The 19,379-nt window shown below is 37.8% G+C and overlaps 1 protein-coding gene across 1 annotated transcript; it reads right to left on the reverse strand.

Annotated features, from left to right (window-relative positions):
- Positions 1–16,614: 16,614 nt before the first annotated feature.
- On the reverse strand, positions 16,615–18,282 carry LOC150087791 (innexin shaking-B-like). Its single transcript, XM_090370418.1, has one exon. The coding sequence runs from the start codon at positions 17,816–17,818 to the stop codon at positions 16,733–16,735; it is 1,086 nt and encodes a 361-aa protein (XP_090226544.1). The 5' UTR covers positions 17,819–18,282; the 3' UTR covers positions 16,615–16,732.
- Positions 18,283–19,379: the final 1,097 nt, after the last annotated feature.

A 19,379-nucleotide genomic window follows, 5' to 3' on the forward strand; every position in this document is an offset into this window, starting at 1 on the left:
ACCAGAGATTATAAAGTTATTTGTAATAACTGGTTTTAAAGAATTCAGATTCCTTATGATGGAATACTTAGTTTTGTTGTATGGTTTCTGGATGATTGCTTCTGAAGGTCTTCTACATTTGATTAGAAAACCTTGCGGAGGGCAATTGCAAATGAAGTTGACATATATGAAGAAGAAGAACTCACCGTGTCAGTGACGCCAGAAATTAAGTCCCCCACCTCGCAGTGACTGAGTTAGTCGGTCTTAGGCGAGGACTGCCCGGTTTTTTTTTTCCTGGACACTCGGGTTTTTCGTCCAGCTACTGAGTTCCTCTTAATAAACAAATAATAATTTTTTGTTTTCATTATCAAATAAACAAAGAAAGCATTTTTAAATTTCGATACTAACCTCTTAATCAACGTGTTTTTTTGTATGTAAGAAGGTGACATTAAAATATGAAGTTAAAAATGAAGATTAAAAAGCTAAAAACTCCTTGAGAAATGTCATTTCTTGAGGACTCATCTGTCTAGCCCAAAGAAAACTGACTGTTGAGGGCATTTTGAAGTGGATCAGAAGAGGAAGGTGTTAATATCGTCTGTGAACATGGACATTTAGCAGTAAGACCTTCCAAAATGGTGGTAAGGTTCATTCATATAGGAAGGATATTTGGGAAGGTACCAGATGTACCTTACTTTTAAAACATCCCTCATACATTTGGCATATCCATCATTAAGATATGCTGCAGAAAATCTGTGACAAAATTAAATGGTGTATAGTAATTCTTAATAGAAGTATGTATGCAAGAATCAGGTGGCATAGACTACTTATAAAACGAGATAGAATATGCATCCTCCCCCAGAGATCGACTCATTTGACCACGTTGTAAAAAAAAGTCTAAAAACTTCCTTCCCCCAAGACATGGAAAGATTCGAACTGAGACCTTTTCCAAAATGGTGTAGAGGGGGGCTGCGATTCTAAAAACTGTCTATCGCGAGGGTAACTTTTCAAAGTACACAAAGAACGTCAGTATTAATGAGCATAGTAATAGCAAAAATAATTAGTTTTTCATTTTAGAAATTACTTCAATCTTCTAGAAGGAAAACTGACTAATCTGATAATGAAATTGTGTCCCCTGTAAAGCCCAAAAAGTCCATTATGCTCCCAACAACTAATTATTTTTGGAACAGTCAGCTAATGCAGAGATATCAATTTCTCAAATAAAGGAGTTACTAATAAAAATGAGACTGCGAAATACAAAATGTGATATTTTTATTGCAGTAAAAAGACACTAATAGAAATTAATGACTAGCCAAAAAAATTTCGCTTGTAGCGTTAGGTAACACTGGTTCACAAAAACCTTATTACTCTGTGATAAAGAAGTTCTGGCATATAATTAAGTTAGATGTAAATGAATATTTAAAAGTGGGTCTCAAAGGAAGGTCAAGGAACAAAATTTTAACGGAATGAGAGAGATTCTTAAATTTATGCTTTAGGCATCTTACTAAGGATAATTAAGGAAATAAGAGAAAAGAACACCGAAAGAGCTATTTAAAGACCGGAAGTTTGTGTACATCATCAATATACCTCAGTCACATCATATAAAGAAATATCACAGTAGGAATAAGAATAAGATCGATACATTTGTTATGCTCCCTCTTTTATTCGTCGAAAGATAGAATTTGGATGGTATGAAATCGTTTTCCTTTCATCTTAATTTTTAACTTCAGAAAGAGAAGACAGTTGGAGCCAAATCTGAAGAATATGGAGTTAGGTTGGTCTCGGTAACCATTTTTTGCCAAAGAAATCTTCCACCAGTTCTTAATTTCATAAATGGTCTGATCCGCTGAATTCTTTGCTCGAATATTCCATCGCTTTTAAATAACCTAGGCATTACAATGCCCCTGTTGACACACCATTGAAATATTACTTCTTGTAACATTTATAATGTTAAAATATTTTGCTTATGGTAGAAGTGAACTGAATTAAAATGCTTTTCCAACATTTTCCGGAAAAGTTAAAAGGACATCCTGATTTTTGGTTCACCATATAAATCTTCCCACATATCCACAGAATTATTTTTTGTTTAAAAATAATCCTGTGTCTTATGAGAATGTATTTTTATTTTAAATTCGCCAGAATATTTAAATTTTATTTATTTATTTAATGATTGTAAGCAAAAATTTATTCAGATTTCTTTCTTTTCCTTATATGAAGATGGAGTTATTTTCATCTCGTGTAGCCTTTCAACCCACCTTTTCTGAAAAACAAAGACATAAAGTTGTTTCTCTATCCCAGAAAAACAAAGATATTTCTTTCAGTATGCACATAGAACTATATTTCAACAGTTCTGAGCCGATAGAAGAAAGAAGTTAAGCCTCTTCCAGCATATGAATATGTATTTACTTATTGATACATTATCATAACTAGATCTGTTGTTAGAATGAGGTATCTTTATGCAACACTAGAAGGAAAGGTAAATATCTACGTTGCCTTGAGGACCAGTAAGTGTTTCTGTAGATAGCTGTAAGTAGAACGCACACTTGAACAGTTATTTACTTCCAATAGATTCGCTGAAATGATACGCCGAAGATCAATTACGGTATCAACCAATTAAGAGAAATATTTTAATACCACTTCCACCAGTTCTTTCTCAGAGAAACTAATGTAAAATGCCGGATTTATATAGGAAATAATGTTATTGTAGGGTTTTAGGAGCATCCATGGTCGGTTTTCTGTTTCCTGGATGAAAATTCCAAGTTTCTGGGAGAAAACACCACGCTACCCTCGCCTGAGACCGACTAACTCAGCCACGTATGAAAAAGGCTCATAAAAATAGCTCACGTCATCGACGAGACTTGAATTCGGATCTTTTCCAGCTGGTGAGGATAGCGATTCTACCAACTGTGCTACCAACGAGGGCAGGAAATAAAGAATTAATTTGTTAAAATAGATGTTACAGGATCTAATGATAGATTTAACTTCTTTTAGAAATAGATAAAATTTTGTTTTGTTTTTCAGATAAGACAGTGCAACGCTGATATTATTAAACAAGGAGCAGGTGCATGAAAGGTCACCAGCAACAGAACATCTCGTCTTTGTCTACGAGTACTTCTGTAACGAAACCACTTAAAAGTTGTGGCCATTGGCTGGATCTGAAACCATTATCTTAATTTGTGTCGTGTCCCATTAATCCCAGGCAGATGCTCGGGGCATGATTATGAGAGGCGTCATTTGGCCATGTTAGTGGTAATCTGTCCATCGAAGCAATTATTAAGAATGGGGTTGCTTAAAAGAAGGAAACTGAAGGAAATTAAGAGGTATATTGCATCTATGGAGAACTGAAGATCATCTTGCGAAATGATCCCAAGGAACATTTCATATTTTTGAGTGAGGACTTTATGAATCAAAAAGGATTAAACTGTATACTACCTCCACAAAAATAAAGTACACCATTTTAAATAAAAACCAAATAAGATTAAAATATGGAAATAGTACATTCATAATCAAATATCATTAAAGTATGTTTTAAATTATTAGATAATAATTTAAAATAATAAAAATATCATGTTATTAATATAATTGTTTAATAAGTGTAATAAAAGTAGAAAAATGGTTGAGTGGATCAAGAAGAGGTTATTAATATCTTCATTTAAGGTCAGAATATGTTATATTTCTTAAAAATATTTAAAAAATAGTCGGAAACAGTATGTTTATAATAAAAGAGTATTTAACATAGGAAAATTTAATATCATTTAAGATTATTACTAAATATATTACCACTCTTATACCACGTGAAATTAATAATATAGTTTATTAAACTATTCGCCTAAACTACTATACATTAAGGTAACGTTTCAAGTATATTACCGATACCCGGCATCAAACGTTGGGGGAACAAAAATAGAAAGGGTTACAAATTTGTAATCTTTTACATGGAGAATAATGTATATTTGGTATTTAAAGATATAAAAATAAAATAATTAAAATCTGCTAATTAATTATCAATTAACAAACAGCTTTTAATTATTAATTAATTTTCGTCTAAAATGTGAATCAATCAAACATGCAACTGATGAGGCTTATTATAGATTGAAATGAATAGTGAAACACCAAAATGCAAGTGAAAATATAATTAACGGATTATCGATAAAGGAGGGTTTTGGCACCTCTCCCAATATTCAGAGAGTCCCTCTGAAGGCAAGGATGGCAATTACTTAATTCGGGGTTCTCCTCAACTTTTCATTTCTCATAGTAGCTACAATTTAGTGACGATCTTAATATAGTGCTGTAGGCCCACAGCAGCGCACTTTAGCGGTTGTCTTATCTTTTTCTCATCAAATATTAAACTCAATTTCTTGTTACCTCCAGCGGAACGGACGGGCAGGTGCATCAGGCAAAGAGTCGTATTGGGTGCTTGTTATAATCGTAAATGTCGCTTGGCAGAGGACAGAATTTCTCGAATCTTATTTTCTGGGAGAATGATTTAACGTTGGTCGTCAGAGGAGCAATATTTGTTATGACCACGACGTTTATTGGCGGCTATTCAAACTTTAAACTTTAAGCGCAGGCACTTTAGATGTAAGGTTTTTCGAGTGAAGCACTTGTTTCGAGAGGGATGCTCCAGAAAAATAAATCAATCCTCGCGAGAACGTGCTATCGCCTGCGTTTAAACAGAAAAATAGCAACTGTGATTCAACCACACACAGTATAAAAATGTCACCTTCCAACAGTAATTTAATATTGACAGATACAGAGTTAGTACCTAACCTTTTCCAAGTATGTGCCATTTAAATCTTTACTTTATAAAATTAATCAGGAATTATTATAAATGTTTTCTTGAAGGTAAGAGCATATCCATTGGGAACGTACATTCCAATTTTGGGAAGTACGTTTCCAACACAAATAGGAATCGAAACTGAGATATGACCACAGCAGCCACAGAAATCAGAAGCTATCGTGGGAATCACAGTTGGTATAACCACCGTCCTCCCCAAACCGAGTGGAAAAGAGCTGAGTTAGAATCCTGTCAATGACTAGTTTAATTTTTAAGGGTCTTTATCACAACGCGGCCGAGTTAGTCGGTTTGAAGAACGGTACATGTGTTTTGTCGTAAACTTGGGTTTTTCGTCCAGCAAACATCAATCGACCACAGAACACAAGCAATTTACAGGGAAAATATACATACACTAGCCAAAAAATACGAAACTTTTATTCAGTATTGATCAGGCCGCCTTTGCTTCAAATAACAGTAGATGTACAGCGCGGCATGGGTTCTATAAGGTGTTTTAGTCCGTTTTGTTCTAATTTATGGTTTAGGTTGTTGTAGGGTTTTAGGCGCAAATGCGCCTAAAACGCTACAACAACCAACCAGAAGGCAGAAACTGGAAAACAACCATCGGCTAATAGATCTAAAAAGAGAGACCCTTCAAGAAGAACCAGACATGGAAGACGGTGAGTTAAAACCCACCAGAGGAACTGTATCTCCTAGTCTTCAAAAGGCTCTGATAACATCTGTAGCAGTAACAGAATCATACTGATGATTTACATATTTAAGGACATGGATCAGAGAGATCAAGATGTTAAACTTGATAAATTTGATATATAAATTTTCAAAGTTCGAGTGCCTCTTAAATGATGTCAACTTGCACGAAATCGAATTTTCAAAAACATACCAGTAAATTTAATAAATAAGGTTAACAGGATATGTGCCCAAAGAATTATAAGAAATATTAATAAATTTGAATACTAAAATATAATGCAAATAAACTAAATATTAAAAATTAAATTCCATTAATTTAAAATTTAAATACTAGATGTATGCAATTATAGAAATGTTCAATTATTTATTAGCGAAATATTTGAAAATGTAAATATTTTTTCTGATCATACTGTAGGTAATTTTGTTATTCATAATCAGATGAATGTCGGATATACACTGTGCTGCCACTTTATTAGGTACACCCCTGCTGTGCACACAAATAGTTTGTCCCACGACGTTACAAGTTATATGACCACAGTTATGGATATAAATGCAGCACAACAACCTTTCTAGTATCAGTTAAGCGTACAAACCGTTGCAAGAATGGGGAAAAGGAGTGATCTAACGTACTTCGAACGTGGCATGGTAGTAGGTGAAAGACGTGCTGGACAAAGCACCTCTGAAACGGCAGTTCTCCTGAACTTTTCACGCACCACAGTTTCAAGGGTGTATCGAGAATGGTGCAATGAACAGAAAACAACCTCTCAATGGCACTTCTTTGGAAGAAATTCGCTTGTTGATGAGAGAGGTCAGAGGAGGATGGCTAGAATTATGCAAGCAAACAGAGGGGCCACAATGTCGCACATCACGTCAGAATACAACTTTGGTGCACAGAACAAAATATCGTAACGGACCACTAGTCGCACTTTGTTGCGAATGGGCTACAACAGCCGACAGCCACATCGCGTACCTTTGTTATCAATGAAGAACAAGAGAGCACTCCTCCTGAGGGCACAGCAACACCACCACTGGACTATCGAGGATTGGAAAACAGTTGCTTCGTCTTTTTTATGGTTTGGGGAATGTTTTCTTGGCACACGCTGGGTCCATTGATACCCATAGATTCACGTCTGAATGTATGTCACATCGTACATAAACATCGTTGCTGACCAAGTGCATCCGTTCATCTTGACAGTTTATCCTCAGTCAGATGGTTACTTCCAGCAGGATAATGCGCCGGTGCACAAAGCCTGAATCATTATGGAATGGTTCCAGGAACATGAAAATGACTTTTCTTTACTGCAGTGGCCCGCTCAATCCACGGATCTCAATCCTATTGAACATCTTTGGGATGAGCTGGAAAGGGCTGTTCGCTGCAGGTCTACACCTCCGTCGAATCTCAAGGAACTGCGTGATACACTCATTCTGCATGGTACTCCATTCCTGCACAACATTTTCAGCATCTTGTTCAATCCATGCCTAGACGAATTCAGGCTGTTTTGAAGGCTAAAGAAAGCTCAACACGCTACTAGGTAGGTGTACCTAATAAAGTGGCAGCACAGTGTATGTCCTACTAGCAAACTACTCTAGCAGATGCAGACTGAATAGGACAAGGGCAAAAGGGTATTTCTATGGTAAGTCAAGATTTTGGAGTGAAGAAGAGTGGAGCATTCAGTCTTGTTAATGTTCTAGCTGATGCTGTAGGACCAGAAATAATTAAGAGGAACCTTCTCTTCCGCCTGATATCAGCCAACTACAGAAAAAGCGAGGCTTATATTTAATATTTACATAATTCGAATATAAGAGATAGAGCGAAAAAGAATGATTCATTACTGGATTTTTACTAATGGATTATGAATAATTTATATCGGAGGAACAAACTTCATTTCCTTTGCACATCTGATGAGATCTTGACTTTGCATCAGGTCTCCTTAAACGTATCTTTAATGCGTATGTGTAGACACGAACGCCTAAACAGAATTATTATTGGACTGCTCCAGTTAGTTGACTTACTTTCCAAATTACGATGGTCTATAATTTATCAGAAGCCTTAGCGACATTCAAATGTTCATTAGCGTTGATTGGCTTTCCATCATGTCTCATTGGTGGACCCAAATTCCAATGACGAACTACTACACTTGAAGAATGGATGTTCGTAGAGAGGAAATGAACGTACAAAAGCTTTTAAGGAGATCTCTGGAAAATATTAATAAAGGAAAAAAAAAAACATCAACCAGGGAATAAATATCAAGAGAAGAACATTCAGCGACCACATGTATCGATAAACGATATGCTGCCATCCCAATTTCACCTCTGAAACGTTTATAGAACTCAGAATGACCGTAAATTATTAATATGATTCTGAAGAGAATAAATTAGGCTTTTTAATTTGTAGAACTTCTTTTTGGCATTGGTAGATTAATTCTATTTTAAACTCACATTTAATTTTTAGAAGAACTAAAACGCAGCAGCTGCAATGAAATGTAAACTGAAGTCGATAAAAAATTCTACTTATTGGAAAGGCACACAAAGAGATCTAATGGAAGAAAAACTGTCTCTTCGTAGGTAAAAGTAGACAAGGCCATTAGGTTTTAATGAAGAAAAAGTAATGGTCCAGATTCTAATAAAGGGAGCCATTTTATTCAGTTTCATGTAAGAAGGTAAAAGAAGAAATTCCGATTAAAATTTCAACACTCTTTATTCACTCTTTGTGATGTCACAAAATTTGCAGGCACTATCCAAGAATGTTTGGCAGCTATATGAAAAATGGATGCTAATAATAAAAGCTCAATATTCTTACATAAAACCACCATTCTTATGGAATATACTACGTTGCCAAAATTATTCAGACACCAACAAGTAGAGCAGAGATTAGCCTCCAACAGATTCGGATCTTTAAATATTTGCAAGAGCCGAATATCGTCCATAAGTTTTTTACTCTTTTTTTGTGAAAAAGTAACCAAGGCGATGAGGAGTTAGATTCAACTAAGGGCAATATTATTGATATTAAGAAAACATACAAAATACGAAAAAAACAATGTTTGTACTGCAGTTGACCATGACCATGATCTGAACTCTTGAGGAATTTGGAGGCTGAAATAAGTCAGTGAGCTGGAAGGACACTTGGTTATTTTTCACATTAAAATTTAAACACTTGGTGGTTGAATTTGAAATTTTAAAATAACTGAAGGTTCGTGACTCGATTAGAAAAAGTTCTGAAAGTTCGCATTTCCGTCAATAAACACTAAGAGCATTTTGGATATTCAAATGAAGGGAAATGGAATGGTAATGAAAGGGAATTGCAATTTCCAGTCTTTTCCCATCACAGAAAGTAGTGTCGTGACAAAACGGCATAATACAAAGATCTTTTATTTAGTGATGGAAAACCTGGTTGGGGATTTTGCTCTTTGCCTTCTTCCTGAATGTTCAGTGCGACCCCATAGCAACTGTAATATGCGAACTTGATTATTATTTGTACTGCATTTCAGATAAAATACTAGGGGAAAGAAAATTCTTGATCTCATCATTATTCACGAATCACATGACATCACAGGGCTTAAAGTATAAGAAGGAATGGTGGGTAGTGATCAAGCAGTTGTCAGTTGGAAGATGAAGAAAGTTGTTGCAGAAATTAAAGGGGACTATGAAAATTTAAGACTCTACATGGCATCGATTAACTGGGTGGATTGCAGAGGAAGGGTGAATACATTAGGATCATGAAATACCGTTAAAGCAATAATCACAGAAGCCATATATGCCATTAAAAATATATCAAGAGGAGGATGTCAAGATGAATGAATGGGAGTTGGCCATTATAATAGAGCAGAAAAAGGATAGCATGGGACAGTTGCAGAACGATGAAAAGTACCCAAGCCTACAATAGCTACATGCCTATCTGTGCTAGTACCACAGATAAGGTTAAGGAGGCCAAGGCTGAGTATGAGGAAACACTGGCTAAGAGAGCAAAGAATGGAGATAAGGAACTTTTCATGTATGTGAATACAAAGAAGAAGAAAATGAATCAGATCGGACGTTTTGTTCAGGGTGTTTGGGAAAGTCTTAGATAATCCAACTGATGCTGGTGAGTTGAATAAGTACTTCGCATCGCATAAAGGGTCTTTACTGATGCTCTTTACCCTTTATGCTAAGGGGAAGCTGTGCGAGTGAAGCTAAGCAATACGAATTTAGTGATTTCGAAATTACTGTTTATTAGAAAATTTTCGAGCCTAAAGGCAAGTTAGGTTCCAGCAGTTGATGGCATATACACAGTAATTTTGAGGGAGATGGCCAGAGAGTGAGTTGAATCATTGGACTCGGGAAAGATGCCTTTGCTGTTGTTGTAGGGCTTTTGGGAGCATCAGCGACTAAGGCCATATTGTTCGGTGTGTATTGTCTGTAAATTGCGTATGTTCTGAGGTCGATTTTCTGTTTGCTGGAGAAAAAACCCGAGTTTCCGGGAGAAAAACATGCTACCCTCGCCTGAGACCGACTAACTCAACCACGTTGTGAAAAAGGCCCATAAAAATTCCTCCCGTCATTGACGGGACTTGAACTCAGGTCTTTTCAACCGGTGTGAGGAGGACAGCGATTTTACCAACTGTGCTACCCACAAAGGCAGAGAGTCCTTTGGATTAGAAAAGTGCTAACGTATCGCCAATAGATAAAGGAGGCTTTAGGAGTGAAGTCTGTAACTACAGACTGGTTAGTCTGACGTCAGTGGTAGGGAAAACCTTACAAGAAATGATTAAGATTGCAATCCATGGACATTTATATGTAAATGGCATTCTGAATGGTACACAACATGGTTTTGTTAAGGAATATCATTGTTTAACCAGGTAAGCTATTTCTGCACAGTAACTCATGACCCGGATGTAGGGAACCATTTCATAATAGTTTATTTGGATTTTAGCAAGGCATTTATTTGACTCAGTCCCTCATGAGAGGCTACTGTATAATCTGAAAAATGTTGGGATTACTGGAAAGATTGTAAGATGTAGAATGACTGCAGGGCAGAGAAGGCAGATGGTTGTGATTAATGGATATTCTACAGATTGGGGTAACCTCAGAAGCGGGGTCCCCAAGGATCGGTCCTTGAAACACTGTTGTTTTTGATTTTTATAAACGATATCGACGAAGAGATAATGGGCATGATGTCCAAATTTGCAGAAAACGTATGGGAGAGTTTAATGATCAGTATCAAGCAGCGCTCCATCAGGGTGACTTGAACAGTCTTCAAGAATGGTCAGAAAAGTGGCAGCTGAAATGCACTTGGGGAAGACCAACCTCAAAATAACTTATACACTTGGGGTTGAATTAAAAACAGTAGAGGGATCCGGGAGTAACGAAACGATCAAATATGAAGTTTTCTCAACGTTGTAAACCAGGCTGCCAAGAAAGCTCCATAGTGGGGCTTTCTGGATTTATCATACAATATCCTACAGAGATAGGGAGGCCATAATCCGACTGTATAGAGACCTCATCTGAAGAAAAGACTGAGCTTTTTGAAAGGGTCGAAAGACTGGAAACTCGAATGGTGAAATCGGCAAAAGGGCGACAGTACGAGGAAAGACTTCGATTATGTGGGCTACAGAACTTAGCAATCAGGCACCTCAGAGAGCAGCTGAGTTAGGTTTATAAGGCTGAGAGGATTTAGTAAAACGAATGAAGAATTTTCAATGTTATAAAGAATTCCAGAACTGGAGGCCATAATTTCAAATGACATGGGAAGGGGTTTAGAACAGATTGTAGGAAGTTTCCTTTTAGCCAGCGAGTTCTTGATTACTGGAACAGGTTAGTAGCTGTGGCTACCAGTTTTGAAGAAGTTCAAAGGTCAACTGGATAGTTACCTACGTAAGGAGGGAGGCGCATGATATTTATTTTCTTATCTCGTTTTTCTTTTCTTTTCTTTTATTTATTTTATTTTTTTGCTGGTGCAACAAAAGCCTGTGGCTTCCTTGCATTATATGGCTATTATTATTAATACTAACTTCACGTCTTGTACTTTCGTTAATTCTCTGTTAGCAATGAAATTAAGGTAAAGTTCTAAACAGGTTAGGGAGGTTTTGTTCTGTAAAACCTGTATAGATCAATTATTTTGAAGACGATTTCTTAAGGAACGGATCGATATTTTCCCTTATCTTCTCATTATTAAATCCATTTGATTATTAGCGAATTTAATAAATGTTTTAATTAATATTAGGGCTATGAGAAATATGTCTCACTAAAAGTCGGTCAATGGTGAACCTGTTCATCCTGTTTGCAATCTCAGTTTTTCTCAAATTTTGAGTCATCAGCCTTTAATTCATATATTTTCCTCCACGCTGTCGTGTTTTATTTTTTGTTTTTGCGTAACCAACTTTCATTCCAAACTCTTTAAAACGTTTATCCAATTTATTCAGAGATTCTTGAAGATCTAGTCTAATAATTAACAGCACAGCATTACCACCAGATAATAATGATATAATTTTGACATCTTCTAGTTTAACTTTAATCCAATTTTCCATATTTCCTCTGACCCTCACTGCAGATTCGTTATTTTTATACAAACGTCTTCTGCGAGGTAGAATAAAATCCTTATCCTTGATGCCATATTTTTAAAGAGTAGATTCCCATTGACTTTATCGCATATTCTTTCAAGACCAACAATTCCGAAATACAGGTTATGTTCTGGCGACTTTTCTGTAAAAAAAAAAAGGTTGGAATTACGCATTACGTTCAAGAAAAGGAGAACATCCACTCTTAAGAGGGCGCTGTAACCTTTTCTATAAGAAAACGAGTATGGGATACTACTGGAAATTAAGAGTACTGACGTATAATTACACTAGATGGACTTTTGAGATAGCGTAACAGAAAAAACTCAACCATTTACAGGTTGTTAAAGATTTCAAATGACAAGATAACATTAATAAGTGAAGTGACTCATACCTACTGTCTCACTTGTTCAGATCGAATAGGATCAACCGCTCTTCAATAGTGACTGCCAAGCTCATATCTCTGAGGGCAATATTTTTAATGGCGTCAGGAAACTATATTACCAGCCACAGTTAATCTTAGATTTCTCATTTTTGTAATGTTCAGCATACACATAAAGGAAGGAAGGAAGGCAGGAAAATGGAACATTGCAGAAGAGAAGATAAAAGAAGAGAGAAATCGATTGAGAGGGGTAGAATATGTTTTAAATGGGTGGGGGAGATGAGTCGATCAAAAAAGGCAATGGAGAAGAGAAGACCAAGTTCCTACAGGAGGTAGAAGACAAAGGAGGGAGTGTATAACAGAACAATTCCATCAGCGACATCCTAGGTTAGTTCAATTATAAATCAGAAATCGAAATAAAAAAAGTAATTTAAATAACCATTTATGGAAATACCAAATTAAATTCTATCAGAGATAGAAGATTACATCGAAAATTATTCTAGGCAGGAATATACTGTATGTATATCATTAAGAAAATACCACATTGATAAAAAGCCCAAAATAGATATCGAATAGCAGTGCAAAGAGCAGAGCATGTTACACAAACAGTTCAGAAAAAAAAAAAATGTAACCCCCCTCTTCCGATTTTGCAGTCTCTGTATAAAGAAATATATCGAAGTACTATACGATGATTATACAGCAGGAGTATACATAGAACGTAAAAAAGAATACTAACTTTATAACCATAGTAAAAACTCCTAACATTTACTAGCACACAATTTTAAATCTCTTTCAATAAAGTAAATTTTTCAAAAATATTTTATAACACAATAAAAGTCAGAAATATTTATACCAAATTAAACGTTGAAGGTCAAAAAACAAAAGGTGACATGATTTTTTTAATTTATACAACTTTATTCAATTTTTTTGTCAAAAATGTAGTAACAGTAATTGAAAATTACTTTAAGTCTGGATTTGATCACGTATAGAGCATTAAAATCGCAAGGGAAATGTATCAGTTACTTAATTAATATTTTGAGTTAATATCATAAACTCGCCCTCGTGGGTAGGGAAGTTGGTAGAATCGCTGTCCTCCCCAGGGTGGAAAAGGTCTGTGGCCGAGTTAGTCGGTCTCAGGCGAGGGCAGCATCTAGATTGAAAGATGTTTTTTTCTGTTGTTTAAAATACGCAACATCTCTGCATAAAAATTTCGCACATGTTACCCCAACTTTTTGTCTACTCTATAAATGATGAGGAGTCCTTAAGAGATATATTCTGCAAGTCGAGAAAAGCTCCGGACCTTACAATCATTGCAAGAAAATAGAAAATAAAGAGAGACACGTAATTTCAAGGGGTATTATGATTTTAATCGGAAGTAGTATCTTAAAACCGGAAATTAGCTTTCTAAGAACAGTGAAAACGCAAAACTTGTTTCTACTTGGAAAAGGACTCAATTATTTTTTAACAAATAATGAAAATCATGTTTAATTATAATATTTCATTCTAAAAATAAATAATTAAATCTAAGAGCACAAACTTCTATAAAAGTCACAAGAAAAAAACCTTCCTATTTTAATTTAATCAAGCTAGCCTACTCCTAGAACTTAAAATATGCACTTTATTCCGAATTTGGAAAACTGGTGCGAAATGCACGATGAGAACATATTTAAGTAATTGGGGAAAGTGTTGACAATCTTTCATCAGATTCAGAGACTATAATTCTTCAGTTTTACGAGGAGACATTCAATAAATTATCTACCTACCATGAAGGAAATCAGATAGAGGCAAAAATCTGTTTTTATTTTTCAGTGTAACTCCCCTCAACTTCAATATATTTGTTGGCAATGAGGAAATACCAGAGAAATAAAATTCTTTGTCCTGTCTATCGAAGAACACAGAAACAGCCGACTTCAGTTCATTATCATCAGCAAAGCGACGTCCACGTACGTTTTTCTTGAGGTGTCGAAACAGGAAATAGTTACTGGGGGAGAGAGAGATCCGACCTGTAAGGTGGATGGATAAGTTCTGTAAAGTCACAGTCTCTTAAAGCAAAAGCAACACCTCTGGTGCGTTGTTGTGAATAAGCAGCACACCTCTGGAAAGTTTTCCATGCGTTTTACCTTTAAGATTTCCCTTAGTTTGTACAATAGGGTGTACATTACTCCCCAGTGACTGTCCGCTGGTGTTCCAAGTAGTGAATGTACAAAATTCCCTCGCATTCGAAAAATAGTGGCCCTAATCTTGCCAGCTGAAGGTTGTGTCCGAAATTGTTTGGGTGGGGGAGAACCTCTGTGCTTCCATTGTATTGATTCTTGCTTTGTCTCAGGATCCCAGTGATGAACCCATGTTTCATCACCCATAACGATTCTTGAGATGAAAGTTTCAGGATCTCTTCCATAAAGTTCTACATTCTCCTCACAACACCGTACTCTGAATTGCTTCTGCACAGGGTTCAGAAATCTGGGGACTCACCTTACAGACCTTAGTAATCTCCCAAATGTTCATGGAAGATGGTTATAATTCTTCCCTAAGATATGTCACATTCCCTATAGATTTTAAACATCTATCATCAGCACAGGGGTTTCCATAGCTTGGCACATTTGTGGAGTGATCGCTATCACAGGCCTTCCTGGACGTGGATCATTTTCGATGGACTCTCTATCCTACTTGAATTGTTTTGACCAGAATTTCACCTGATACTCTGAAGGTGCACTGTTGCCATACACAGCCAACATCCCTTCAATGTCCTTTGGCCCATTTCTTTCTTTGGTGAGAAACTTGATGATTATACGATGGTCCAATTTTAGCAAATCCATAATTTGATAGAAACGTCTTCCTTCTTTCTATTACAGCAACACAACCTGAAAACATAGTGGGATCAAAATTAGTATAATTCAAGTTGAGATATGTTGGAACACGATGAATCATTGAAATATAACTATGGGAAGTACCTTAGGTAGATAACTTACTGAACGCCCCTCGTATTATGTCATCAGGTGTGCAAATGCGCATGGTAATTATTAATATTCAGAATTGGGAAGGGGAACCTTTACGTTTTATAACCGGCTATGAATCGAGAAAATCGTTATTGGGAATAAATATGAAACTTTGCTGATAATTTCTCAAGTTTCTGTCGAAAAATGAGACGAATATTTAATTGGACCACAGATCTCGAGGAACAGTTGAATATCTAATAAAATGATTTTCCCTTTCATTTAATTTATTATCCAGATTCACAGTTCCTCTTCTGTATCCGTATCTAATTAGATAGTAGTGGTTTAGTGGATAAGAGAACCCAAGATGGGCAAGTTCAGCGTCAGAGAGAAAGAGGTGCTATCAATCACTGTAGAAGACGCATGATGCCTTATTCGGCCATCTGAGTAAAAGTTACTTTTAATGAGGTGATTAAGTTAATGGCATTATTATGAAATAGAAATTAGGCTGACTATTTTGAGACAAACTCTAGTTTCTAGACAGCAACAACCATTTCACCTGATTACCACTCTTAAACACAAATGTTTCTAGTCGGATGTAAATGTGGATATTAACCAACCAAGCAGATGTGACAGTCGAGTATTTGTGTAAAACTATTTGAAGACATCTTCCTTCAGAAACCGTTGTAAAGATAAGTAACACTTTAATATTAGTTTTTCTTTTTCTACATTTTCAGCTCTTTTTTTCTTCTTCTTACATTATATACATCGAAGTAGAGAAATGTGTAAGTTTAAGATACATCGAAGTCTTAACTGCATAAAATTAGACTCTTCTGATTTTTTTCCTTAATTTTTCTCATTAATTCTCTTCCGTTAGTAAATTTTGATATGTTAAACAAGCCCTGTGCACAGTGAAGGTTTTTAATTTGAAATCTTTTACTTATAATTACTTTTTTTTTCGAACTACTTTTCCTTGCAATTAGAACAGGAAGTAGATATTTAAGGAAATATCTCTGGTGCTTCTTATAAATAACGTTGTCTTAAATATGAAAAGCTGCATAATATCTACCATTTTAACTAGCACTAGAAGAAACCATGCATAGTTCAGAAAACTCGCAAATTTCTCTCACCCACGACTTTGATATTACATGAATAAAATCTATTTTTCAACTCTAACATTATAAATATTTGTAATGAAAAGTGCAGCGTACTTTTATAACAGAAATTCGGCCCGCAAGCCGAAATCGCGTGGCTTATTTATACAATCTATTATCATTCCGTACTTACATCAGTTATCACTGTGTACAATTTTACAGTTTTTTCCAGGCTCAATGAAAGAGCATTCCATTGTTTTTGGAGACAAGGAGGAAAGAGAGAAAGAGGCAGGCTTGGAGGCACTGAAGGAACCAAAGGTAGTGAGGCAAAAGTTTCAAGCAGCCTCTTTGGGTTCTGTAGTCATTCGTTTTGCCATTTCGGCCACCACTTCTTTGAAGATCACGGCATCGATGTTTTGTCCCAGCATGTACACCAAGAACCAGTCTCCAATGGACCCACGACGGACTACCGTGTGCAGATGGTCAAGATGCAACACCCGGAACCGCATATTTAATAAGTAGACCCTGACGAGGGGACAGGCAGCGATGATGACGCGAAAGACTAACACTATTCCGGTCAGGGCGGACAGGATTATGAACCAGAACCATAAAAAGATGTAAATCTTTTCGTTAATTATGTTCAGAGGCAGGATGCAGAGAGCATCGTGGGTTTCCATGTTTCCCGAAGATCCGTATTTGTAAAACCTACACTTGGTCACCCGCGGGAAGATCCGTATCATCGGATCCACTCGATCCTTCTGGTCCATCTCCGCGTATTTGATCACTTCGATACCGTACTTCAAAAACTCACCGTCGAAAAACCGGTCCATGAGGAACATCTGGCCGACAACGTTCGTGAACGCGAGGATTTCACAGAAAAAGTACCGGGCAGCGTACCAGTCGTGCTGTCGCAAGCTGCTCATGAGGTAGTCGACCAACAATTTCTTCTTCTGCTTCTTTTCCGCTTCGGTGCACAAACCGACGTCCAGATCCATCATCAGAGCTTGGATCTTGCCCCCTTCCCACATACGCCAGAGCCAACGGGGCACGTAGAACAGGGCAGCTTGGAAAAAAAGAGTGAAACACACCCACTGATAGTACCTGTGGTAGCGGAAGTCCTTTTCCTCCTGCGTGGCATCGATCCCAGGATGAGGAACGTCTTGGCCCACTTTCTTCTGGTAGGCCTTGTTGATGGTGAAGGTCGTGTGTATCCAACAGAATGTGTTGATGACGGATTCCGGGATCTCATTGCTGTGAATGCAATCGATTGGCTCCCCGACGAACTGTTTGGTGGTTACGACGATGCAGAAGGCCAGCAGCACCAAAACCGTGACGGTGTAGTGGAGTCTGAAGACGTTGTTGTCTATGTGAACCCTGCTGATCTTCAGCAGGCTCTTCAGGCTCCGCAACACGTCTAACATACCGTAGCTTGACTCGCTCGAGTCGGAGCTACTCCTCTCCCGACCTCGTCTGGCCCGCGGTGCACGCCGACAATGACCCTCCTCGGACTGGCCTACAATGGTGCCGACGTTAGGGTGCAAGCTGCTGCCAAAATCAAACAACCGGGCACCTGACGATGCCACCACCCACTCTTGGAGACCTTCCGTACGCACACTCAGAGCGAGGGGTTCCCCGCACGGGACCGACGAAAGGCACTTGGGCTGTTAGTCATGTTTTCCGTCAATCGCACACTGGTCCCATGTTGGCAGCGATAAAGCGCGAAGCAACGGCTATACGGTACGTCACAGTCGTTCCCACACATCGTCTTTGCTTCTGGGATATGCGAGTACGGGGAATTCGACCCCGAACGGGCGGGCAGACGACAGCCTTTGGCTCGAAGCCTAACTAGTTGGGCCCAAGCGTAACCCGATCCAGTCAGCCCACAAGGGCACGGGGCAGTAGCAGCTATGAGGCCTAATTTTAGCTGGCCGAGGCATCTCCCGCTGGCTACGACATGAAGAGGTGCTAGTCAGACCATTACGGAAACGAAGGTCGAGGAGAAGCCCCCGACAGGCTCCCCCGCTATCAACAGTGAGAACAGTCCTGCGAAGCTGCTGTCTTCGACTTCAGTCTGTCGCTTCCGAAACTGCATGGACAACGGGAGCATTTCCGTCGGGCACTCACTGTGTTCCGAAAGATGGCTCCCATGTTAGTAGTGGACACTGCGAGGTCAAAAAAAAAGAAAAATATTGCCGTCAGTCTGTTCTTACCTGGGACGCGCCACTCAAAATCCCACGCCTTTACGTTTATGGAGGATGCTGTCGTCGGCTGCCCACTGCACTATCTCCCGCTCTTTCCCGCTCTACACCGTCCGATCTCACTAGCAGCTGCCGTCGTACTGACGGCGACCTCTAGGAGCAGGTGAGTTCGAGTTGTGGCAGAAATACGTGCGTCAAAACTGGAGATCGCGCGCTGATAGTAATACGTGTAGCCGCAAGTAAGTGCAACTTGGAGTTACCAAAGAGACCCCCGGAAAGGTAAGTGGTAAATAAGTAATGACATTGAAATACCGGATATGAAGGTGCTCTGTGGTTCAATTACTAGATGAAGAATTTCATTTCGGTGAATATTGTGGTTTCCAGAAAGATAGAAAGGGATGGAGGGGTGGGGGAGTAATACTTCTGCTCACAAACTGCCCAAAGGTGATAAGAATATTCCCTGAGTCAAATCCAGGTAAAGTGGATGTTGAGTCATTACTTTTGGCAAAGGGAAGATGATAGTTTTGGGTGTGTTATAGGCCGCATGACTCTGAGGTGTATAATAAAAATCTCTTCAGGAAAGACTCAATGGGCTAGTTAAGTACGATTGTCCTATTGTGGGCAACTTAAACCTCCTTCTTATAGACTGGAATACTTGGGCTGGAAATTCACCATATGGTAACAATTTTTTTAATAAATGGATGATTGCTACTTATTCTAGCGTATCTGAGAGATAAAAAGGGTCCATAATACTCTAGATCTGGTTCTAGGATGTTTGATAATA

The sequence above is a fragment of the Mastigoproctus giganteus genome, chromosome 3 (assembly GCF_048544385.1).
Source record: "Mastigoproctus giganteus isolate SK-2022 chromosome 3, ASM4854438v1, whole genome shotgun sequence".
NCBI classification, from domain to species: domain Eukaryota; kingdom Metazoa; phylum Arthropoda; class Arachnida; order Uropygi; family Thelyphonidae; genus Mastigoproctus; species Mastigoproctus giganteus.

Bases quoted from the DNA above. Each gene is read 5' to 3' on its own strand.
- LOC150087791 (XM_090370418.1), bottom strand. From the start codon at position 17,818: ATGTTAGACGTGTTGCGGAGCCTGAAGAGCCTGCTGAAGATCAGCAGG.